Raw genomic sequence first — 23409 nt, 5'->3', positions numbered from 1 at the left:
AGAGGAATAAAAACAGTCAATTTATGGTGAAGGAACCTGGCAGACACCACCCTGACTGGGTGATCAAAGTTAACATTGCCAGCGGTGGGACAGGTCAACATCACGCCTCCTGATGCGAGGCACTGAGAAAAGCTCAGCATCTTTCCTATGGAGTCCCTGCCAAGGGGGCAGGACCTGGGTCTGGACATGAGGAGACACTGGACAGACACAGGTTGAGGGACCTCCTCCACACTGAAAGGCTTCTACTCTCTGAAACTGTCAAAGCCACGAAGACAGGACAAGACTAAGGGAACGCTTTAGAAAAAGAAAAATGAAAACGGGGATACACATAGAGAGAAAGGTAGTGGTGGAGCACATGTGAAAAAAGTTAAGTGGGAAATCTAGGTGAAGGGGATATAGGACCTTTTTATTTCTGCTCTTGCAACTTTTATTTATTTCAAAATGAAACTGAAAAACGTTTTGTGTGTATCCATCAGTTTTTCTCTGGTAAACGTATATATGTTCGTATGTATATTTGCCTACACGTGTGTACACATGTCCAGACGCTCAGGTCCCAACTCAGATTGGCTGAGTCAGAATGTGGGGGACTGGTACTCGAGCAGGCGGAGTTTTTAAAACTCCCCAGGTGGCTCCAGTGTGCAGCCGATTTGCGAGCCAGCGCTGACATCCAGGCTTCACGGAAATCACCTGTGGGGCTTGTTAAACCGATCGTCCCGGAGCGGTTTCCCCAGAGCGGGCGGGGCAGGTACGCAGGCGCGCAGGGGGATGGGGGCAGGTGGCCGGGCCGCCGCCGCCGCCGCCCACGGCCCCGCGTGGCCCCAGGTGCCCGCGAGGCAAGGCCCGGCCTCCCGCCCCCGCGCGCCGCCATGGACGCCGCGCCCGCGCTCCTGAGGGCCCCACCGGCCGAGGTGCTGGACGACGTGCTGCGGGAGCAGTTCGGGCCGTTGCCCCAGTTGGCCGCCATCTGCCGGCTCAAGCGGCTGCCGTCGGGCGGCTACTCGTCCACGGAGGACCTGCAGTTGGTGCTGGAGCGGCGGCGCGTGGCCAACGCCAAGGAGCGCGAGCGGGTGAGCGCCGGCCCCGCGAGGTCCCTGCCCCGGGACCCGGCCGCCTTCCTCCCGGCTCCCCCCAGACCCGCCACCCATTTCGGACACCTTCGGGGGCCCGGGGCGCCCACTCCCCGCCCGGGGGCCCGGGGCGACTTCGACCTCCCGAGGGCCGCTCGTGTTCGCCTCCACCCGCGCCGGGATGGCGCCTCACCTGCGACCCACCTGGACCGGTGCAGGAAGCGAGTCTGGGGAAGGCCGAGGGGGCCCCTGACCACTTCAGAAACGTCTCCCCCTGGCAGGCGCTTTGAACCCTCAGAGGAGGCAGTGCGCTTACGTCTCACTACCTCCTGCGCCGGGTGGGTGCTTGGGGTCCCCTTTTCCCAGCGCCCTGCCTCCAAGCACAAATAGGGCGAGGCACAGGGAGCCTAATGGAAGTTACTCTTTTCCTTACTTTAAACAAAGAATTTAAACAAAGCCTGGGTGTGCACCCAGACTCCCACTCAACCCCCTGGCGGGGGACGGAAAGTGGGTCTTTCCCACTCTGGCGGGTACGCGGTTAATCACCCGCGGGGATGGTTCCTCGGGCGGAGTCGGAGCGCCATCTACTGGTAGCTTTTAGTATTTCTAACTGAACTCGGGCCTCAAACTTGTGAGACTCCATCTCCTTTCTGCCCGTTGCAGTCTTTGGGTTGAGCTGCTGCGGAGGCTACCGAGAGAGGGAAGGGCGAGCGCTGGAGGAGGGTGCGCGCACATTCCGGCCTGGGACTTGAGGAGGAAGTTCTGCTGGGGGCTGTTCCTGCACAGTCCTGGGCCCTGTAGAAACGTAGCCCCAGACAATCAACTCGGAGCTTTGTTTGGGTACGGGTGAGAGGAGAAAGGACCAAGCAGGTGTAGAAGACTTAAGGGAAAGTTGGGAGCCCTTTATGATAACCCTGTGATCTGATGTGTTGATGTGGCTCTCATACGAGATTCTGATCCAATATTTTGCATTTTAAGTTGGGCTTTCCCCACCAGGAAGGAATTGCTTTCTGCAGAGAATGGGTCCTGGTGTTACCCACTATTTTAAAACTAATGACCTTAGTCTTCTTTATAATGATGAAATTAGTACACCTGGAAGACGGAGACATGACTAAGTAGGGAACGGAAACACCCACAATGCAAATATAACTACCATGAACTATCATTCTTGTGTGTATCCTCCTAGTCTTTTTTCTACTTATATTTGTGCATATTCATAATCTTACAAAATTGCGATGATCTAGTACATATCTTTGTATTTTTTTCACTTAACGTTATCAAAAGCATTTCCTCATATTCTAAGCAGAACAGCTTTCAACTGCGTAGTCCAACATATAAATGGACCGTTACTTATTCAGTCTCCTAGTGTTGGGCATATATGCTTTTTTGCAGCTTTTTACTGGTACATAGATCTATGCCCGTGTCTGATAATTGCTTTAGAGCAAAACAGTAGAAGTGGAATTACTGGGATATAAACAATCTTGTGACTTTTGATACCAGTTACCCAATTGCTTTCTAGAAAAGTTTATTAATTTTTATCCCCTTTTGCAGGATATAGGACTGTTCCTTTTTTCCATCCCCAATGCTGGGTATGATAATCAAAACAAAAATGTTACCAGCTTGGTACGTGAAAAATGGTATCTAATTTCTGTTTTAATTTATAGTTCTTTGATTATTAAAGTTTAATATTTTCATAAGTTTATTGAAACTTATGACCAATAAACTTATGAAATACATTATGACCAATAAACTTATGAAATATATTCCCTGTATTCTGCTGTGAATGGGCTGACTATGTCCTTTGCCCACTTTGATGTGGGGTAGGAGGGAGCTCTCAATATAAGTGAGTGAGTATATTGGCTTCATGGTGTAGTGGGAACCGGTTCTTCGAGGGCCTGTGTCCTCCGGGTTGGGGGGGGGGGTTGATCATCAGAATTCTAGGCCTTCAGAGCCAAGGAATTAGACCCTGGAGATGAAGGAAAAAAGGCTCTTCATTCTACCTTTCAAGTCTTGCCAATGTGCAGACTCTCTGGACTCTATATCATCAACTCCGCTGGGAAAGAGGTTGAAGAGTTACTGGCACAGTACTTGAATAGAAGAGTATTTGTACAGTTTATTCATTATCGTTAGTACAACTTATTGAGGACTTTCTGTGTGCCAGGAGGAAGTGTTTGGTGTGTAATTATGTCACTTAATCACCACAAAAAAAGCTACACCACGACAAGGGGAGTATTTTCCACTTTGCAGGTAAACAGACCAAGGCTTGGCGATATGAAGTATCCTACACAGTTTTGTAAAGCTAAATGGTAGAGTTGGGTTTTAAATCCTGATGTACTGACTCAGAGCTTTTAACCACTACCCAGCCTGCCTCTACCTTGCAGTGGGGATGCTCTCAGAGGAAGAGAAGGAGGTCAGTGTGGACCTAGACACCCCTCCCAGTCCATCCATCCCTGCTGCCAGGTTCATGCCACTCCCTCTCCCCTTGCCAGGAACTGTACTGCCAGTGCCCCGCCCAGACAAGAGAGCTGTGGAAACGAGCCCTCACAACCGCCTTCCGTGGTTTGGGGAGATGCCTTACAAGTTAGCTTCCTGTGTGTCACTGTGCCTTTTTGCTTTCCAGATAAAAAATCTCAACCGTGGTTTTGCCAAACTGAAGACGCTGGTGCCATTTCTTCCCCAAAGCAGGAAGCCTAGCAAAGTTGATATCCTCAAAGGTGCAACTGAATACATACAAGTTCTCAGTGATGTTTTGGAAGGAGCCAAAGACTCTGAGGTAAAGGTTTAAGAAGTTAGAACAACGATACCCACTGTTTATTGAGCACTTTCTGGGTGCCAGGCAATTTATGTATCCGTTCTAGTTAGTTTATACAGTCCTTTGACCTATTTATGATCCTGGTTTTACTGAAGAAGAAGCCAAAATACAGGTAAAGTCCACACAGCTAAGAAATGTCAGAACTGGAGTCTGAATCCAGGTCTGTGCAAACTTTGGAGCCAAGTTCCTGACCATCAGTATCCTTACCTCCTGTTGCTGTCCAGGGCATCTAACTCCGAACTGCTTAGCCTTTAATGGGACTTTGACAACAGGGGCATGAGAGGAGTTTCCTTAAACCCTCTCTATGGCAGTGCTTTCCTTCAGCAGGATGCACATCAGACAGGACACAGAAAGGAAGAGGGATGTCCCTTGGGAGAGGCCCTCCCTGAGGGGCAACCCTGCCGGAGAGCTCATTGGTTTCCTGGTGATGCTGGCCTCATGGGGTTTTGTGACCATCCAGTGGGATGACACAAGTGAACCTGCTTTGTAAACTGTGAAGCACCATAATGTCACCACCATTATTGGGGCACGTAGCTCAGGGGTGTCCATCAGGCAGTGGAAGGTGTGGGCTGGTTTCATGGGTCATTCTATGGAGAGGCAAATTTAGAAGGCTTGAAAATGGGTTAGTCGTCAGAAGAGGTGAACTATGAAGACAGAAAAGGCCTTAGGAATGAGCGCTAAAGGAGGAGCCATCAGAGAGGGGCAGGTGGAGAAGCAAAATGAGGTCCTACAATCAGGGAGGGGGCATCTTGGGAATCCGAGCGTGGGAAGTCGTCTGAGAAGCTGCAGGGGGGCCGCGAAGGCAACCAGAAGCAGCACGTGAGGTGTGGGCCAGGAGGGGGCTGGAAGTCACCTTGCTGTGGGTTGGTAAACATCTGAAATCCAAGCAGAGGGAAGTGGCAGACTTCAAGTTCATTCAACTTGGAAGTCTGAGCCTGGAAAGAAGAATCAAAAGGATGGAAGAACAACAGTTGTTAGATCAATGAAGGCCTTTTCTAATTAGCTATGTGATCCTGTTTAGGGACAAAAGAGGACAGACAGTAGAGAGAAGAGAAAGGTACTCATTCTAGGAACTTAGGGCAGAAATAGCCCAGTGTATAATGGTGCTTTTTAGTTTCTTCCTCTTGTCTGCTAGTCCTACTTAGGTGACTACTGGGAGGATACATTTTGCAGTGGTGGGATTGGATTGTCCTATTGGCCAAACTGGATGCTGGGTTGTGGCATGGTCGTAATACCTGGACAGGTGCAGGTGGCTGCCTTAGTTTTTCCTCGCGTGTGAATTGTCTAACAGAAGTGCTTTGTTTTGTGCTGCATTCATTATAAAATATAGAATCTGTCCCATGCTATAATCTTTTTAATGCAGTTGCCAATCACACAACATTTTAAGGTTATAGGAGAACAAAATACAGTCTGTTGAGCAATGATTTTCTTTCCATAATAACTTAAGCATTGCCCTCATTACTTAAATAAAATTTCGTACATTAGAACTTTGAAATATATTGATTTAAATCTTTAAAATCTGTCATACTGTTTGACAACTAAATATGCTTTCTAGAAACAAGACCCAGATCATCAGAACTATAGCAACAATACTTCTGAACCACATATGTCCTTGGCTAGAGAGCTATCGAGAAATATACCACATGCCGGTTGTGCTGTGGGCTTGAAGAATGAGGAGGAAGGGTCCTGGGCAGATGGCGGCAATGGTGAGTCGGCACACACTTGTCGCCAGGGGGCGATGTCTACAATGGGAGTTATCTCTCCAGCCAGGAGTCTGGTGAAGTGTTTCTTCTTAGATAGTCATGTTGATGTCCAAAAACTCACAATGCACCCCTTGGGCATGAGGTATTTTCCATGTTAAAACATGATTGAAACAAGATCATTGTGTGAAAGCACCTAGGTGGGGGGGTGAGTTTGCTAGTTTGAAAGGTCTGTTACTATGTTCCCAAGTTAATTGGAAAGCTGCTCAAGGGGAAGGTAACTCCTCCAGAATCACCCAATACAGACCTAAGCTTAATTTTTTACAACCCTAATTAATACATCAAAAGGTTTTCCGGATTCTGAGGTCTCCAGAAAAAGAAATAACTAGCTTGCCCTCCATAAAGCTGCATGGTGATCCCATGTACACACACACTCACTCACTCACACACATGTGCACTCACACACGCGCATTTGTTTTTAAGTTGGCCTTGTTGGAAGACAGAGTTTTCTAAGTAATAACAAAGGAGTTTATTGTAACATTATCACTTATTACTTTGCCAAACTAAGGAAGCCATTGGAAGGAGCAGCCTGCTTCTCCAAGTCTAGAAAGTGGACGTTTTGCTCTTGCTGTGTCTCAGTGTTACACCAACAAGACCCCTTGTTCCATCCTACAACATGATTGCTACTGAAACAAGAAAGGCTTGCAGGAGTCTGGAACTAAGCAAGTTGCTTAGTGTGGTATAAGGAACAGTGGGGGCCGTGGAGTAACAAATGATGGGTGGTGGTGGGAGGTGGTTTAGAAGAGCAGTTGAGTGCAGGCTCTGGAGACAGAATGCTGACGTTCAAACCCTGGTTTTACCACTTGTTTGCTGTGTGACCTTGAGTGAGCCACTAGAATTTTCCAACCATCAGTTTCCCCATCTGTAGAATGGGAATGATAATTGTACCTACATAAGGTAACTGTGAGGTTCAAATGACATCATGTCAGCAGAGTGTCTAGCATAGTACCTGGCATGTCAGTGTTCACTTGGACTTTTATTAAGTCTGCTTGCCACACCATGAGCAATCAGTATTTTTTTTTTAACATCTTTATTGGAGTATAATTGCTTTACAATTGTGTATTAGTTTCTGCTTTATAGCAAAGTGAACCAGCTCTACAGATATCCCCATATCTCTTCCCTCTCGTGTCTCCCTCCCTCCCACCCTCCCTATCCCACCCCTCTAGGTGGTCACAAAGCACCAAGCTGATCTCCCTGTGCTATGTGGCTGCTTCCCACTAGCTATCTATTTTACGTTTGGTAGTGTATATATGTCCATGCCACTCTCTCACCTTGTCCTGGCTTACCCTTCCCCCTCCGCATGTCCTCAAGTCCATTCTCTAGTAGGTCTGCATCTTTATTCCCGTCCTGCCCCTAGGTTCTTCATGACCATATTTTTTTTTTTTTTTAGATCCCATATATATGTGTTAGCATACGGTACTTGTTTTTCTCTTTCTGAAGCAATCAGTATTGATTGGTGAGCAATCAACAACGGGCCCCAGGCATTGTCATTCTGTTTGCAACAAGTGGTCTGGGTTTTCTCACTTGGCTCTTACCAATGCTCCACTGTGGTTTGAGGTCTTACAGGCTCTCTGCTGACTGGCTGGCCTTGTTTCTGATTTGATTACTGTTTTCTAAGGATCCCACTTGTGCACATGCTCAGTCTAGATTTTCCAGTTCCGGCCACTTGAGATTTAAAACTTCGCTCTCCGGTCAACTCTTAGGATACAGAATTCCTATTCTATTACATGAGCTGACAGGGAATGACTGAGATCAAAGAGTGAAAGTGAAACGGAAAAGAGTGAACTGAACCTTGAACCTGACTGTCTAAGTTAGTAATGGTAATGCTTCCCCAAATGTGGTTTTAGTGTGTTAGATATTAAGGCAAGAATCTTGCTTGCATTTAATCCTCACTGGTCCCTCTCAGGTAGGCATCACCATGTCATTCTCACAGTCAGGTGCCTGGCTAGTCCCTCCAGCCAGTCCCCTTGGGCCTGGTACAGAGCAGGCCTATGCCAGCATCAAGGATGTACAACGGAAGTCCTGCTTTTCCAAGGATAATTGATCACGGAATTTACCAATTTATGGTAAATTGATTTAAAGTGGGGACTATCATTTTCTAGTAAGAAACAGGAAAGTTCTGGCTGGAAAGTTTTTAAAAAGGGAACACAACACTCAATTTTTAGTCTTTTAGCTAACCACGTCTAAGTTGTTAATTGGAAGAGTGTGCTAATTCTTAGAATGAACAAAGAATCACGTATTTGAGATTTTTTATGTATGTGTATAACTTCTGTCAAATGTGACTTCCAAGGCCTGAATGTAAATAGTGCCAGTATTTGCAGAAGGATTTTAGGATTTCATCAGTTTTGTCAGGGGTTTCTCATTCTTTGACATTCAGATCATTCATTTACAAAATTAAAATCATTTATTCTGAAAAAAATCAACTTAAGAAAAGTTGCAAGTATAGTACAAAGAACTTTTTCCCTGACCCATTTGAGAGTAATTTGCCAACCTGATGGCCATCACCCCTAATGACTTCAGCGTGCATTTCCTTCAAATGGGAAATGGGGACGTTCACCTGTATGACCACAGTGCAGCCATTAAATCAGGAGATTATGTGGCTTTACAGTCATGTAATCCTCAGGTCCCATTCAAGTATCACCAACAGTCTTGAAATGCCCTTTCTAGCAAAAGGACCCAGCTAAGAATCATGCATTGCATTTAGTTGTCCCTTCCCTTTTCCCTGGAAAAATTCTTTGGTCTTTAGGTAATTTTTATGACCTGGACACATCTGAAGATTACAGGCCAGTTGTTTTGTAGAATGTTTCTTGATTCAGTCTTGTCTATTTCCTCCTGATTAGATTCAGATATGCATCTTTGGCAGCAATATGGAAATGATGCAGTTTTCTACTCATTGCATCCTATCAAAGGGGGCAGATTTTGATTTGTCCCATTACTAAGGATATTCACTTTGATCATGTGCTTAACGTAGTGACTTCCAGGCCTTTCCACTTCAAAGTTAGCCCTTTTCTTTTGTAATTAATCTGTATTTTGTGCGCAGATGCTTTGAAATTATCTAGATATCTCATTATTCATCAAACATTCTATTTTTTTTCTTAAAGTGATATCTGTTGTCTTATTTTTTTAATATTTATTTATTTATTTATTTGGCTGCGCCTGGTCTTAGTTGCGGCACGCGGGATCTTTTAGTTGCACCATGTGGGATCTAGTTCCCTGAACAGGGATTGAACCCAGGTCCCCTGCATTGGGAGTGCAGAGTCTTAGCCACTGGACCACCAGGGAAGCCCCATCAAACATTCTATTAAACTTTTTATTTTGTGACAGAGAAGTCCCATATGCCTTTAACTCAGTCTCCCCCCATGGCTGCGTCTTATGTAACTATAGTACAATATCAAAACCAGAAAGTCGGTATTGGTACTATGTGTGTATAGTTCCATGTCATTTTATCGCATGTGTAGTTTTGTGGAACCATCACTGTAAAGCTGTCCCACATGCTACCCTTTATAGTCACACCCACCCACTGCCCCTACTCCTCCACTCTCCCTAACCCCTGCAACCACTAATCTGGTCTCCATCTCTCTAATTTATCATTTTGAGAATTTTGTATAAGTGGAATCATACAGTGCATAATCTCTAGAGACTGGCCTGTTTTAAACTCAGCACAATGTGCTTTATTTATTTATTTATTTTTCACAATGTGTTTTAAATCATCCAAGTTATTGTATCAGTAGTCTGTTCTGCCTTTTTATTGGTATTAGTTCATGGGATGGATGTGCCACAGTTTAATTATTATTGTAGAACATTTTGGTTGTTTCTATATTCATTTTTTAGTATTACAGACGTGTGGTTTTCCATTCAGTGGATTATTACATCATCATATAATATCATGACTTATTTTGTTACTCAAACTGTCCTCATTATGGCCAGTGACAGCCCTTGTAAGTGGGCTGCCTTTCCACTTGAATGTCACCATCATTCTTTGATCACTTCCTTTCTGGCAGAAGATGGTCCAAACTCACACATCTTATACTTTTCCAGCCTTGGAATCACTTTCATCAGGGACCTCCAGTGGGTAACTCACCCCCCATCTCTGTACCATCTCCTCCTTGCATGGCGGTTCTCCTTACCCCTCTTGGGCTTTAGTACCTGTAGTTGGTTTGTTAGAGCTGCCATAAAAAAGTACACAGACTGAGTGGCTTAAACAGCAGAAATTTATTTCTCACAGTTCTGGAGGCTGGAAGTCTAACATCAAGGTGTTGGCAAGTTTGGTTTCTTCTGAGGCCTCTCTCCTTGGCTTGCAGATGGCCTTTCCTGGGTGTGTGCTTGCCCTGGTGTCTCTCCTTTATGAGTCCAAATTTCCTCCTCTTATAAGGACACTAGTCAGATTGGATTAGGGCCCACCCTAATGGCCTCATTTTAACTTAATCACCTCTTTAAGGGTCCTAACTCCAAATACAGTCACAGGTACTGGGGGTTAGGACTTCCATATGCATTTTGGGGACCACAGTTCAGCCCATAACAGCAACCATGACAGGCTGCCCCTCCATGATGACCCCCTCTAGGATGGATCAAGGTAAAGGGGCCAAGGAAACAAAGCTCAGACTGGTCTCTATTTGCCAAACAATCATCATAAGGGATCATTCCCATTTATTTGAAGGGCAACTACATAGGGTTTCAGGATCTGGCCAGATACCCTAACTGGAGACCTGGGGACAGCCGATGTGGCTCATTGGACTGAAATGCTCATATACAGAGGGGCTCAGGATTTGGGATGCTGGTCCCCTCCAGCTTCAGTTTGCAGGAATGGCACCCTTCTTCCTGCTCTTGGAGAGGATCTCTGAGGAGTGGAATCTGGTGCTGGTAGAGATGGGCATTTGGAGGGACTTGGGGGTGTGGTCAGAAAAGGCTGTGCAAGATCAACAACATTCCCGAGAGGCAAAATCCCCAGTGAAGCACATAAGAATCTGCTGATGGCAGGAGGGGAGATGAACTGCTCGGGCCAGAGCAGGTTCGCTTGGGGACTGAATCAGCAAATAAGTGTGTGCGTGGATGGAGAGGACATGGGCCAGCCATGCATCTGGCCTCGGTAGGGATAGGGATTAATGTCAAGGTCCAGGGAGGCTTGTTTAAAATTGGACTTTCAAGGTGTAGGATTTTGTTCCTTTGGGATTAGACATTACTGGGTGGCAAGATGTTCACTAACCCACCATTGTTTATTCCTTCTATTTGTCACCGGTGGCTATGGCTTGGGCATTTCACATCATGCAAGGCTCTGAATTTTGCTCAGAGTTGCCTGTAATCCTGTAGAGACTGTGTCCCTGGACAAAGACCACCCTCAGTGTTGAAGTGAGATGCCAACTGTGCTGGGGTCAGAGAAGCTCTGGAAAGGGTTACATGCATGAACGTAAGTGCCTATTATGGGACCTGGATGTGCCGCCATTATACACTTCTAAATTTTGGCCTGTCATAGGAGCGTTCCTTGGAAAGAGTTTCTGAGAGAAGGAAGCCTGGTGGGTGGTAGATTTCCTCGACCCCTCCTCTTCAGGTTGTGGTCATCTGTGTGTGAAATTAACCACTGGGGACATTTCTTCTAATAGCAATTTAAGCTCTGAAATGAGATGGTCTGGCTAGTTGGGATGAATTTATTAGCATCCTGAGAAAGCCCTAAAGCATCTATGTTCTGTCTTCCATCTCACGTTTCCCCTAGGTAGTGGCTATGTGTGATAGCAAAAATTCCACTATAGTATTGTGTGTGTGTGTGTGTGTGTGTGTGTGTGTGTGTGGCGGGGCCAGGGGTAGGTCTAGGCTTTTCCTTGGGAAGCACTTTTATCTGCCCCAGTATTTACTTGTGGCCTAGTGGGCATATTCTGATGAGTTTTAAAAAATTGAACTTCCCTTTTGATGGGGTAGGTGCTCTTTGGTTTGTCAGTCCCCGCCCCCTCTTACTGCGTCTCCAGCGTAGGCATTTAATTTTGCAGTACTGGACCAAGGGCACTGGGCACAGAGGGAAGGCTGCACGAGTGGCTGCATTTGGCTCTGGGATGTTATTGTTTTCTAAACTTTGGGGGTTTAGGGGTTGGTGCTCTGATGGTATGAATGCTGGTCGTTCTGTCTGGAACTTTGGTAAGGTGAGATGTGGGGCATGCAGGACAGGATCCATCTAACTTTGGAGTAATGCCACCTCTGGTGGAGTGTTCCCCAGGCTACAGCTACCTAGGAAGAGATCCAACCAGCACCCAAGGAAGACTCTTAAGGCCCAATCTGATCAAGTAAGAAGAAAATGTTTCAGGGAATCCTTATTTCTTTGTGAAAATAAGAGAGGGAGATTTCTTTTGTCGTAACTCAGATTTTTCTATGGGGACAGAAGATTGAATCAATCATGGAAGTGGGGTTTGTCTGTGTGTACGCGTGTGAGCGTGTGTGACGTGAAGCTTGGTGTGTCTGAGGAGCTGTCTATGTGGTATGTGCTCCTGAGTCTGTCAGTGAGCTGAGCGTCATTGGAGAAAGCCAGTAATTGCCATTTGTCTGACATATAATGGGTCTGGTGACTAAATAAATTGAAGTTAGTTCTCATCTATTCTTGTGGACTTTTTGAGGGATTATTTATATGAGTTTTATGAAAGATCCATCTCATTGGTCCCATATGAACAAGGAAGAGAATGGCAAGAATTGGATGGAAGGATCTCTCAAAGACCCTTCTCTGAGAGGGTCCTTAGAGGCAGGACTTCTCTGATGTGCTGTGGGACCTCCCTGGAGACAGACAGCTCCTTTGGGTCAGCAGAAAACCACCAAATGCTCGGACCACATAAGCCCGCCCCTGAGGGAGGTCAGTGTATCCTCTCACCCGCCACCTTCTCCCCTGTTCTAATTCCGGGGCTATCCAGAGCAGATCAGGGACAAAATGTACGCCAAAGACACAGTATTAAAGGTAGATCTTTTAGTGGGAGGGTAAAGGGATTAGAAATACAACTCAATTATTTTTCAGAACTCTCCCGGTCCTCTTTGGATCGCTCTCTTCCTTTTTGGAAGATTTTTCCCTCCAGGAGTTGTCCTTCCAGTACCTCTGGTGTAGAAGACAGGCCTGGGGCACCTGCCTCATTGGGGTTGCTCTGAGGTGAGAGGCGCCGAGGGGCAAAGTCCCCCTGCATCATGCTATTTGGGCCAGGTCCCCAGGAGAGGAGACAGACCACATGGGGCTTTGTGGCCAAAGCCCTGCTCAGAATGAGCTTCCTTTGCTGTAAGATCATCTGTATGGCTTTCCCTCCGCACAGGAGGCAGTGAGGCTGTGGCCACAAGGCTGGATTCTGATCTCTGGGTCCTGGCTGGACTTTCACACACTGAAGCAGTATTAACAATGAGAGCACAGTTTAGATGGGAAGAAATGCCACTTTACTTTTTACACTGTTCTCCACTCGTTCTTGAGAACCCATTATGACGCAGATGGTGGGAGAACTCTTTATCTTGCCCCGTTAAGGCCTATCTTCTTTGAGTAAAGCCGAGTCAGTTCAGCGTTCAGAATATTCCCTGTGGGGCTCCTTTGCCTCCTACGTGATCTCCCTCCTCCCTCTGCCCCTCCTCCGGTACCGTGAGAGGTGCACACGCCGGAGGCTGCGGTGGGGGCCTCGTGTGCTGCCCCACCTCTGGCCCAGCTAGTTCTCTGGCCCCTGATCTTGGGTGTGGTTGAGCTGACATCTGCTCTGGGTGTCCATGGCCCCCCTGTGGCTTCTCTTGTCTAAGCCACGCCATTCAGAACCCAGGCCTCTTCTCGTATCCCTAGCCTTCCCGCCCCAGATGGGCTATACGGCTGCCCTCAGGCGCACGTTCCTAAAGATGTCTCTCAGCCAGTGCTCACCAGCTCCTCTGAGAGACTATATCCCGAGAAGTGGGTGCCGATCCTTGCTTTCCTCAGATTCTACTTTGCCTTTCTTGGGTTCTGTTACCTTTGGAACTCTCCCCCATCCCCTGGTCAAGGCCAGGATGGCACGGTACAGGACCCTTCCCAGGGGTCAGGCAGCTTCTACACACTGGTCCACCCTCCCTGAGTAACCACTTCCCGCTGTTTCAATCTCATCTCCGTCTCGGTTGTGGTAGGCCTTCTGCTGTCATATCTTGCCTCCTCCCTGCACCACGAGCACCCCATGAACAGCCATCTGAGCTCTGCCCACCAGAGCTCTCTCTTTCAACAAAGTTGCCCTCTTTCAAATGAGAGTCTTGCTTTTCAGACTGTTGTTAAGCTTGGAAATGAACTCTGAGGACTTCTGGTCGGTATCTATCCATCCCTTCCCTCCCTGTCACTCTACCCTCCAGCCTTGACTCAGTGGGTGGAGGGAAGGGTACACTGGATAGTATGTCAGATTATCCAGCTACACAACCAACAGCAGGAGTACACCCACCTTATTAAAGTTGCTGAACTGCAGGCTGGGTTTCTCTTCCTCAGACGCCCTTCTTCTTGGACCTTCAACTCCTTGACTTAGATGAGGCCAACATTTTTAAGTGAACTGTGAGAATAAGACAACATCAATAAACTTCAAGTTTTTGTATTCCGATACTTAAATATTACAATCCTGGAATTTCCCAGCTAACTTAAAAAAAAAACGGAACTAAGACAACAATCTGTAATACACTGGACTATAGGCTGATAAGATGAAATTATCCTTTAACCTTCTAGGTAAACACAGCAATACATGAATTGTCTTCTAGGTTTAGAACATTCTGGTTGTGTAAAAAGTTTAAACATTTTTAAATGAAACTTCTAAAGCTAAATTTGAACTCAAAAAAAGGAAGCTTGATGACATGTATTGCGGAAAGACTTGTTCAAGATCAGAAAAAATAGATATTGATACTTATTTTGTGCCAGGCACTATTCCTGGCAGTTTATACGTAATAACCTATTTAATTTTCATAACTGTCCTGTGACGTACAAACAATTATGCCCATTGTACATGTCAGGAAACTAAGGAATGAAGTTAAGTAACTGGCCCAACATCCAGTGCGTGGATGAAGGGTTGGGCATGGGAGATGTGGGGAAATAGTGTTAAACCTTTTAATGGTCTTTCATTCTAACAAAGCTCACCCTTGAAATGTAAATGAGTGGACTAGGAAGTAAATAAATGTTTTTTAAAGCTAAATTAAAGCATTTGATTGCAGTATTTCATATTAATATACATCCGGGTTTCAATTTCTGAAGTGCCTGACCATGATTTGAATGACTTTATTTTTTTAACTCATGGATTTAAGTTGAGAATTCAGAAAATTGAGAAGCCCAAGGTGATCTTACCATCTTAAAAAAGCCACAGATGGAAATCTACTAATATGCTGGCAAAATTTTTTCCTATACAACTGAATTAAGAAATTATCATAAGGTGTATAACATTGTATGTTGTTTTCTTATTCTATCATTGGCATGTTTAGAGGTTATTATATAGTCTTTATAACAAGTTTTAATGGTTCATTAAATGGGGCAATTTTCTAACTGTTGGACATTTGTTTTCAATTTTTTGTTCTCAACCTGATGCGTTTAGCTCTTTTTTGTATTTCATTTTGTTTTTAGGATAGATTCCCAGAAGTAGAACTGAGTCACAGGTAGGTACAATCTGTGACTTGGTGCCAATTTTTTTTTAAAAATAAATTTATTTACTTATTTATTTATTTTTGGCTGCACTGGGTCTTTGTTGCTGCACGCAGGCTTTCTCTAGTTGCAGCAAGCAGGGGCTACTCTTCGTTGCGGTGCACAGGATTCTCATTGCGGTGGCTTCTCTTGTTGCGGAGCATGGGCTGTAGGCATGCGGGCTTCAGTAGTCGTGGCTCACGGGCTCTAGAGCGCAGCCTCAGTAGTTGTGGCATGCAGGCTCAGTAGCTGTGGCTTGCGGGCTCTAGAGTGCAGGCTCAGTAGTTTTGGCGCATGGGCTTAGTTGCTCCACAGCATGTGGGATCTTCCCGGACCAGGGCTCGAACCCATTGTCCCCTGCATTGTCAGGCGGATTCTTAATCACTGCGCCACCAGGGAAGTCCCACTTGGTGCCAATTTGTAATACTAACAGCTACGTAAGAGTGCCAAGCCCTTCACATCCTTGCCAACAATGAGATCTATTAAAATGATAGAATTGTAATGGGCAAAAAATGGTATCTTTAAATTTAAACATCTTTGATTATTAATTAATTTTTGTTTGTTTTTAAACTGTCTGTTAGCCATTTACAATGGGCTCTCTTCTGTTTCAGGTTCCCTCAAGTATGAAAAGTGAAAAGGCTGGCCCAGGGCTATCTTCTACAGACAAATAAATGCAGTCTTGAAAGTTTTAGAGTCTCTTTAAAAAAAAATAATTGTCATAATTCAAAGTTTAACAATTACCCTTTAAATGGCCTTGCCTGTCACAAATTTACTTGACTCTACTTTCTCAATTTCATGCACCCAGCTAGGGCCAATATGGCACCTTCGTGCAAGCTCAAGCAGCTTGAGCACAGAGACAGTCATTGTTATAACGACTGCTCACAAAGACTTAGCACTTCATAAGTGGGACTCTTCTCCATACTTTACATATGTTAATTTGTTCTCATAACTGTCCTGCAAGATAGGCACAACGATCCTTGCTTTACAGATGGAGAAACTGAGGCATAGAAAGTGCGTAGTCAACTTAGGCTGCCATAACATAGACCACAGACTCAGTGGCTTAACAGAAACTTCTCACAGTTCTGGAAGCTGGGAAGTCCAAGATCAAGGCCTGAAGAGTTTAGTTTGCTTTTCCTGGCTTGCTGACAGCTGCCTTCTCTCTGTGTCCTCACATGATGGAGAGAGGGAGCAAACTCTGGTCTCTCTTCCTCTTCTTATAAGAACACCAGTCGTATTGGATTAAGGCCCCACCCTTATGACTTCATTTAACCTTAATGACCTCCTAAAAGCCCTATCGTTGAATACAGTCACAGTGAGGGCTTCAGTGCATGAATTTTGGGGGAACACAGTTCAGTCCATAGCATTCCACCCCTTACTCCCCCAAATTCATGCCCTTATCACATGCAAAATACATTCATTCCATTCAAACAGCCCCAAAAGTCTTACCTCATTCCAGCATCAACTCTGAAGTCCAAAGTCCCATCTAAATATCATCTAAATCACTTTTGGGTAATACTCGAGGTATGATTCATCCTGAGGCAAGATTCCTCTCCAGCTGTGAACCTGTGAAACCAGACAAGTTATGTGCTTCCAAACTATAGTGGTGAACAGGCATAGGATAGACATTCCCATTCCAAAAGGGAGAAATTGGAAGAAAGTGGTGATGGGTCCCAAGCAAGCCCTGAACTTAGCAAGGCAAATTCCATTATATTTTAAGGTTTCAGAATAATCCTCTTTGGCTCAGCGTCCCACCTTCCAGGTCGACTGGGATGGCAGCATAACCCCACACAGCTCTCTGCAGTGGCCCTGCCCTCTGAAACTAACAGGAAACAGACTTGCCCTCTGAAACTGACAGGAAACAGACTTGCCCCCTGGGCCTGCGGTCAGAGTGGCAGCCCAGATGCTCTCTGAATTGCCTGTGGATCATTCTTCCCTTTCCTTGAAGAACAGTGCGTGTTTGCCACTGAATAGCTCTGTGGTCTTGTCCTGACAACCTTCCTTCATTCTGTCCTGCTTTATCTTTCCCCTTGAGTTCAAATTGGCAGTGTCTTTGCTGCTCTTAATCCCATCTCTCTTCCTGGCCTCTGCTGAGATAGTTGATTAAGCCTATGAGTTGCACCCATGATCTCTTTATCAAACGGTTGTTCAGCCACACCCTTAGTGCTCTCTTCAGAGCAGGCTTTCTCACCTTTTGCGATATAGATAGGCTGAGAATTTTCTAAATTTCTAAGCTCTGGTTCCTTTTTGTTTAACAATTTTTCCTTGAATTTATCTCACACCTCTTGCATTTTGCTGTAAGCAGTAAGGAGGACCCAGGGCGCACCTTCAATATTTTGCCTAAAAGTCTCCTCTGCTTAATATCCAAGGTCATTACTTTCAAGTTCTACCTTTGACAAAACACTAATACACAATTTAGCCAAGTTCTTTGCCACTTCATAACAAGGATCGCCTTGCCTCTGGAGTCTGGGGCCTCTCCACACCAATCGTGTGTGGTGCCTCCCTGCCCTGTGTGGTTCTTCCCTCATGTGGGTGGGGTTACCGTTGCTGGTGGCCTCATTTTAATCAGTGATAATGAAACTGAGCAGGACCCTGTGGGGCTCCTGGGCACGGAAGCCTTTCCGTGTTCCCCGTTTCTTGTAGGGAACAGACTCCAGCCTCCAGGACCTTCCCTGAGTTCCAAAGGGCAGATTCGAACAGTTGGTCATCCAGGAAGGGAGGGGATGCAGAGACAGGGGAGGAGCAGCTAAGAAACAATAGTGCAGCCTTGGGGCAGGGTCCTGGTTCCACCTCAAGGGATACACATAACAATACCTTTAAACTCTTTATAGAATTAAAACCCAGCAAATGGAAGATGTCAGCATTCTTCATACCAGAGAAGACCACCTGAGGCCAGATCAAAGGAACCAGAGAAGCTCATCAAGAAGATTACCTGAGACCAGATTAGAGGAGTGCAGGCCTTGCACACACCCTAATCTTGTCAGCAACCCCACCCTTGAACTATTGCTATAAAACTCCTCACTAAATCCTCCTGGGTTGGGACACACCGTTTTGGAGGGGCACGAGTCCACTGTGTCCCCCTTTGCCTGGCAAAGCAATAAAGCTATTATTCTCTACTTCATGCAAAACTCTGCCTCTGAGATTTGATTCGGCACCAGTGCACAGAGGCTGAGCTTTTGGCATCAATAATAAGACTGTAAGTACTTTCACTTGTTGTCCCATTTGGTCTCCATGACAACCCTGGGTGGTAGAAGACTATTCATTTTCTAGGGCTGCCATAACAAAATACCACAGACTGGGGGGCTTGAACCACAGAAATTTATCTGAGATCAAGAGATGGAGGTCAGCAGGATGGTTTTCTTGATGCCTCTCTCCTTGGCAGTAGATGGCTGTCTTCTCCCTGTGTCAGTCTGTATCCACATTTCCTCTTCTTAAAAAGGCAGCATCCTATTGGATTAGGACTTACTCACATGACCTAGTTTTTTAATCTCTTAATTGTCTTATTAATTTACCTCATTGTCTCTCTGAAGACACTAACTCCAAATACAGTCAGTCATATTCTGAGGTACTAGGGGTTAGGATTTCAACATAGGAATTTGGGTTGGGGGGCTCAAGTCAGCCCATAACAGAGGGCAAGCGCTGTTACCCTCACTTTACAGCTGGACCCGGGGGTCAGAGTCTTTACTGAGGCCACACAGTCCATGGGACCAAGACTGGAGTCCCAGGCCCTGGACCCAAGTTTCATTCTCTTTCCACAGCAGGCCTCAGCCATGGGGTTGGCTGACCTTTTACTTGTTGGGAGAGTGGTGTCTTCAGGAGATCTAGACTTAGAATTTACCATTGGTCTTGCTTTGAAAGCCCTGTCTTCCCTGCTCTCTCCTGTCTTAAATTTGATTTCCATAAATGAGGCCATAATTTATAGTTTATCTGGGAGGCAATTCCAGGAAGTACCAATAGGGGAGTGGGAAAATGATATCGGGAAGAAGAGCCAGACAGTGAAAGATGCATGCTGAGCAGGTGAGGCTGTGGGCAGCTGGGGCTCAGTCCTGCTGGGGCCTGCTGGGAAACTACGCACAACATGCCTCGGGGTCCTCCCCACACTTACAGAGGAGGGAGCCGGGCTCTTTATCCACTAACTCCTGATGGTCATAGGTTGAGAGCCGATTCCCTGGGGTGTCAGTTCCTCCAGCACCTCCAGCATGCCCTGGGGAAGGCCGTTGATAAGAATGTCTGGCCCTGGAGAGTGCTAAGGCCCTGTGTTTAGTTATCTATTGCTGAGCAACAAATTACCCCAAACTTTGCAACTTTAAACAACACATTTATTATATCACAGTTTCTGTGGGTCAGAAGTCATGCTTGGGCATGGCTTAGCTGGGTCCTCTGCTTCAAGGTGTCTCTCAAGGCAGAAACCAAGGTGTCAGTCTGGGCTGGGGTCTCAGCTGAAGTCTTGGCTGGGGAAGGATCTGCTTCCAAGCTTATGTGGTTGTCTGCAGAATTCATTTCCTCTAGGACTTCTGGACTGATGGCCTCAGTTTCTAGCTGGTTTTTGGCCAGATATCACCCTCAGTTCCTTGCCACATAGATCTGTTAGACACTGCAGGTGTCTGTTACACCTGCTCTCCTTACAAGTTATTGCTGGCTAGAAACATTTTTGTCAAGAGACTTGGAGATTAGAAATAATTTTACTGCCTAACAGAAAGTCTAATTTTATCTGGCTATTGGAGGCTAGCCAAATGTGATTTTCTGGGTCTGACATGGAGTCTCCTATGCTCTTCTGTCCCTTGTCAAGGGCCAGGCAACTCGAGCTTTCTGCAAGTGAGAACTTTGAATTCTGATGATATTTGATGGAGCCAGCTAGTTCTGGTTCCTTCTGTTGGATTTCAAAGTGAATTTGGAATTGAGTGAGAACTTCTGGAACTTCAACTAAAATTCCATATAGGCTATTAATATGGAAATTAATACAATGAAGTCTTGTTTCCCATCTGACATTTGAATAATTCCTAAAGCCACAGAATGGCACAACTCTTCCCAGCACTCATCATATTCAGATGGCATCCGGGAGAAGCTGGAGGGATTTTTTTTTTTTTAAGATTCTGTGATGGCTGGAAGAGCAAAATCAAAGCAGAATCAGTTTTTTCTTTTTTTTGGTGGGGGGGAAAGGAGAGTGTATCAGCCTTATGGACTTTATCAGTGTCTTGTACTAGTTCTGCTTTTTAAAGTCAATTTTTTTTCCTCTCTGAGAGGGCATGGGCAAGGTAGTAGTTAGAGGTCAGCTCTGGAGCCATGGTGCTTAAGTTTGCATCCTGGCTTTGCCACCCACTAGCTGTGCAACCTTGGGAGAGTTACCTAACCTCTCTGTGCCTCAGTCTCTTCATCTATTAAATAGGGTAATAATATTTCCACCCCATAGAGTCCTTGTGAGGATTAAATGAGTAAAAAGCTCTCAGAACAATGGCAGGAGCCAAAATGAGTTGGCTATTATTAGTCTGAGAATGCTTACACACCAGGAAGAGAAATTTTTTTTTTAAAATTAATTAATTTTATTTTTTTGGCTGTGTTGGGTCTTCGTTTCTGTGCGAGGGCTTTCTGTAGTTGCGGCGAGTGGGGGCCACCCTTCATCGCGGTGCGCGGGCCTCTCACTGTCGCGGCCTCTCTTGTTGCGGAGCACAGGCTCCAGACGCGCAGGCTCAGCAGCTGTGGCTCACGGGCTTTGTTGCTCCGTGGCATGTGGGATCTTCCCAGACCAGGGCTCGAACCCGTGTCCCCTGCGTTGGCAGGCAGACTCTCAACCACTGCGCCACCAGGGAAGCCCAGGAAGAGAAATTTTTGAGAGATGGTGATGACCCAGGGGATTTATGAAACCTGCTATTTCTGGACTAAACAAAAATTCTCTATTCCCTTTTTGGGTTCTATTTCAGAAAAGGGCCTACCATACCTGTGATTTCAGGGCTACAGAGAAGGAATTTCCAACTTCCCACATATTATCACTCAGCACCAGTAGTGCACAGTTGCCTGAAGTGTCTCCATAAACATATCATTTCCTGGTTCTGGCCAGGCAGACCTCGGGTCCTGGTGGCTGAGCTACTTGTAATTCTAGTGGGTTTTGACGGGAGAATGGGGAGAGGACTTATGGACTCTGATTCTGAAGATGAAGTGGGAATGGATGAGGAGCTCTGAGTGGGAAGGATGGGTAGAGACCAGGGGATGGAGGGCTGGGGGAGCTAGAGCAAAAAGACAAAATTTACTCTGGCATCTGAAATGAAATGCCTGCCAGGTGTCCTAGGGTTGTTGTGGTGGGCATTTTCTCCTTTTCTATGTCAGTAGTAGCTTGCATACAGTGGCATTTCTTATATGTTAGTGTGCAAAGGAATCCCTAGGAATGCTTGTTAAAAATATGGGTTCCTGGGCCCACCTCCAGGGATTCTGATTCTGCAGCAGCACTGTGGTGGGGTCTGGTGATTTTTATGGGACTGTGGTACCCCAGAATCTCGAGGGAGCAGAGGGGCTATGATCTGGTTGGGGGTGGTGACCAGAGGATTTTCTGGAAGCCATACTTGCCCTTGTCATCACATTTTAAAAAATACATAGTGTAACACATACAGGCTGAAAGTGAGGGGATGGAAAAAGATATTCCATACAAATGGAAATCAAAAGAAAGCTGGAGTAGCAATTCTCATATCAGACAAAATAGACTTTAAAACAAAGACTAGGGCTTCCCTGGTGACACAGTGGTTCGGAGTCTGCCTGCCAATGCGGGGGACACGGGTTCAAGCCCTGGTCTGGGAGGATCCCACATGCCGCGGAGCGACTGGGCCCGTGAGCCACAATTACTGAGCCTGCGCGTCTGGAGCCTGTGCTCCACAACAAGAGAGGCCGCGATAGTGAGAGGTGCGGCGCGTGCACCGCGATGAAGAGTGGCCCCCGCTTGCCACAACTAGAGAAAGCCCTCGCACAGAAACGAAGACCCAACACAGCCATAAATAAATAAATTAATTAATTAAAAAAATTGTTAAAAAAAAAACAAAACAAAGACTATTACAAGAGACAAAGAAGGACACTACATAATGATCAAGGGATCAATCCAAGAAGAAGCTATAACAATTGTAAATATTTATGCACCCAACATAGGAGCACCTCAATACATAAGGCAAATACTAACAGCCATAAAAGGGGAAATCGACAGTAACACAATCATACTAGGGGACTTTAACACCCCACTTTCACCAATGGACAGATCATCCAAAGTGAAAATAAATAAGGAAACACAAGCTTTAAATGATACCTTAAACAAGATGGATTAATTGATATTTATAGGACATTCTAGCCAAAAACAACAGAATACACATTCTTCTCAAGTGCTCATGGAACATTCTCTAGGATAGATCATATCTTGTGCCACAAATCAAGCCTTGGTAAATTTAAGAAAATTGAAATCATATCAGGTATCTTTTCCGACCACGACGCTATGAGACTAGATATCAATTACAGGAAAAAACTGTAAAAAATACAAACACATGGAGGCTAAACAATACGCTACTTAATAACCAAGAGATCACTGAAGAAATCAAAGAGGAAATCAAAAAATACCTAGAATCAAATGACAATGAAAACATGTCGACCCAAAACCTATGGGATGCAGCAGAAGCAGTTCCAAGAGGGAAGTTTATAGCAATACAATCCTACTTTAAGAAACAAGAAACATCTCAAATAAACAACCTAACCTTACACCTAGCAATTCGAGAAAGAAGAACAAAAAACCCCCACAGTTAGCAGAAGGAAAGAAATCATAAAGATCAGAGCAGAAATAAATGAAAATGAAAGGAAGGAAACGATAGCAAAGATCAATAAAACTAAAAGCTGGTTCTTTGAGATGATAAACTAAATTGATAAACCATTAGCCAGACTTATCAAGAAAAAAAGGGAGAAGTCTCAAATCAACAGAATTAGAAATGAAAAAGGAGAAGTAACAACTGACACTGCAGAAATACAAAGGATCATGAGAGATTACTACAAGCAATCATATGCCAATAAAATGGACAACCTGGAAGAAATGGACAAATTCTTAGAAAAGCACAACCTTCCAAGACTGAACCAGGAAGAAATAGAAAATACAAACAGACCAATCACAAGCACTGAAATTGAAACTGTGATTAAAAATCTTCCAAC

The 23409-nt window shown here is 45.4% G+C and overlaps 1 protein-coding gene across 1 annotated transcript; it reads left to right on the top strand.

The window, feature by feature from the left end:
- Positions 1-866: 866 nt before the first annotated feature.
- FIGLA (folliculogenesis specific bHLH transcription factor) lies at positions 867-15225 on the top strand. Its single transcript, XM_068565024.1, has 4 exons — positions 867-1067; positions 3688-3840; positions 5435-5656; positions 15190-15225. The coding sequence occupies exons 1-4, from the start codon at positions 867-869 to the stop codon at positions 15223-15225; spliced, it is 612 nt and encodes a 203-aa protein (XP_068421125.1).
- Positions 15226-23409: the final 8184 nt, after the last annotated feature.

The sequence above is a fragment of the Eschrichtius robustus genome, chromosome 15, assembly GCF_028021215.1.
Source record: "Eschrichtius robustus isolate mEscRob2 chromosome 15, mEscRob2.pri, whole genome shotgun sequence".
Lineage (NCBI taxonomy): Eukaryota > Metazoa > Chordata > Mammalia > Artiodactyla > Eschrichtiidae > Eschrichtius > Eschrichtius robustus.
Note: the sequence above shows the minus strand (reverse complement) of the source record. Positions and strands in the feature narration are given on the sequence as shown.

Bases quoted from the DNA above. Each gene is read 5' to 3' on its own strand.
- FIGLA (XM_068565024.1), top strand. From the start codon at position 867: ATGGACGCCGCGCCCGCGCTCCTGAGGGCCCCACCGGCCGAGGTGCTG. The intron at 1,068-3,687 runs GTGAGCGCCGGC...TTTGCTTTCCAG, and splicing joins ACGCCAAGGAGCGCGAGCGG to ATAAAAAATCTCAACCGTGG. The intron at 5,657-15,189 runs GTGAAGTGTTTC...TTTTGTTTTTAG, and splicing joins TCTCTCCAGCCAGGAGTCTG to GATAGATTCCCAGAAGTAGA.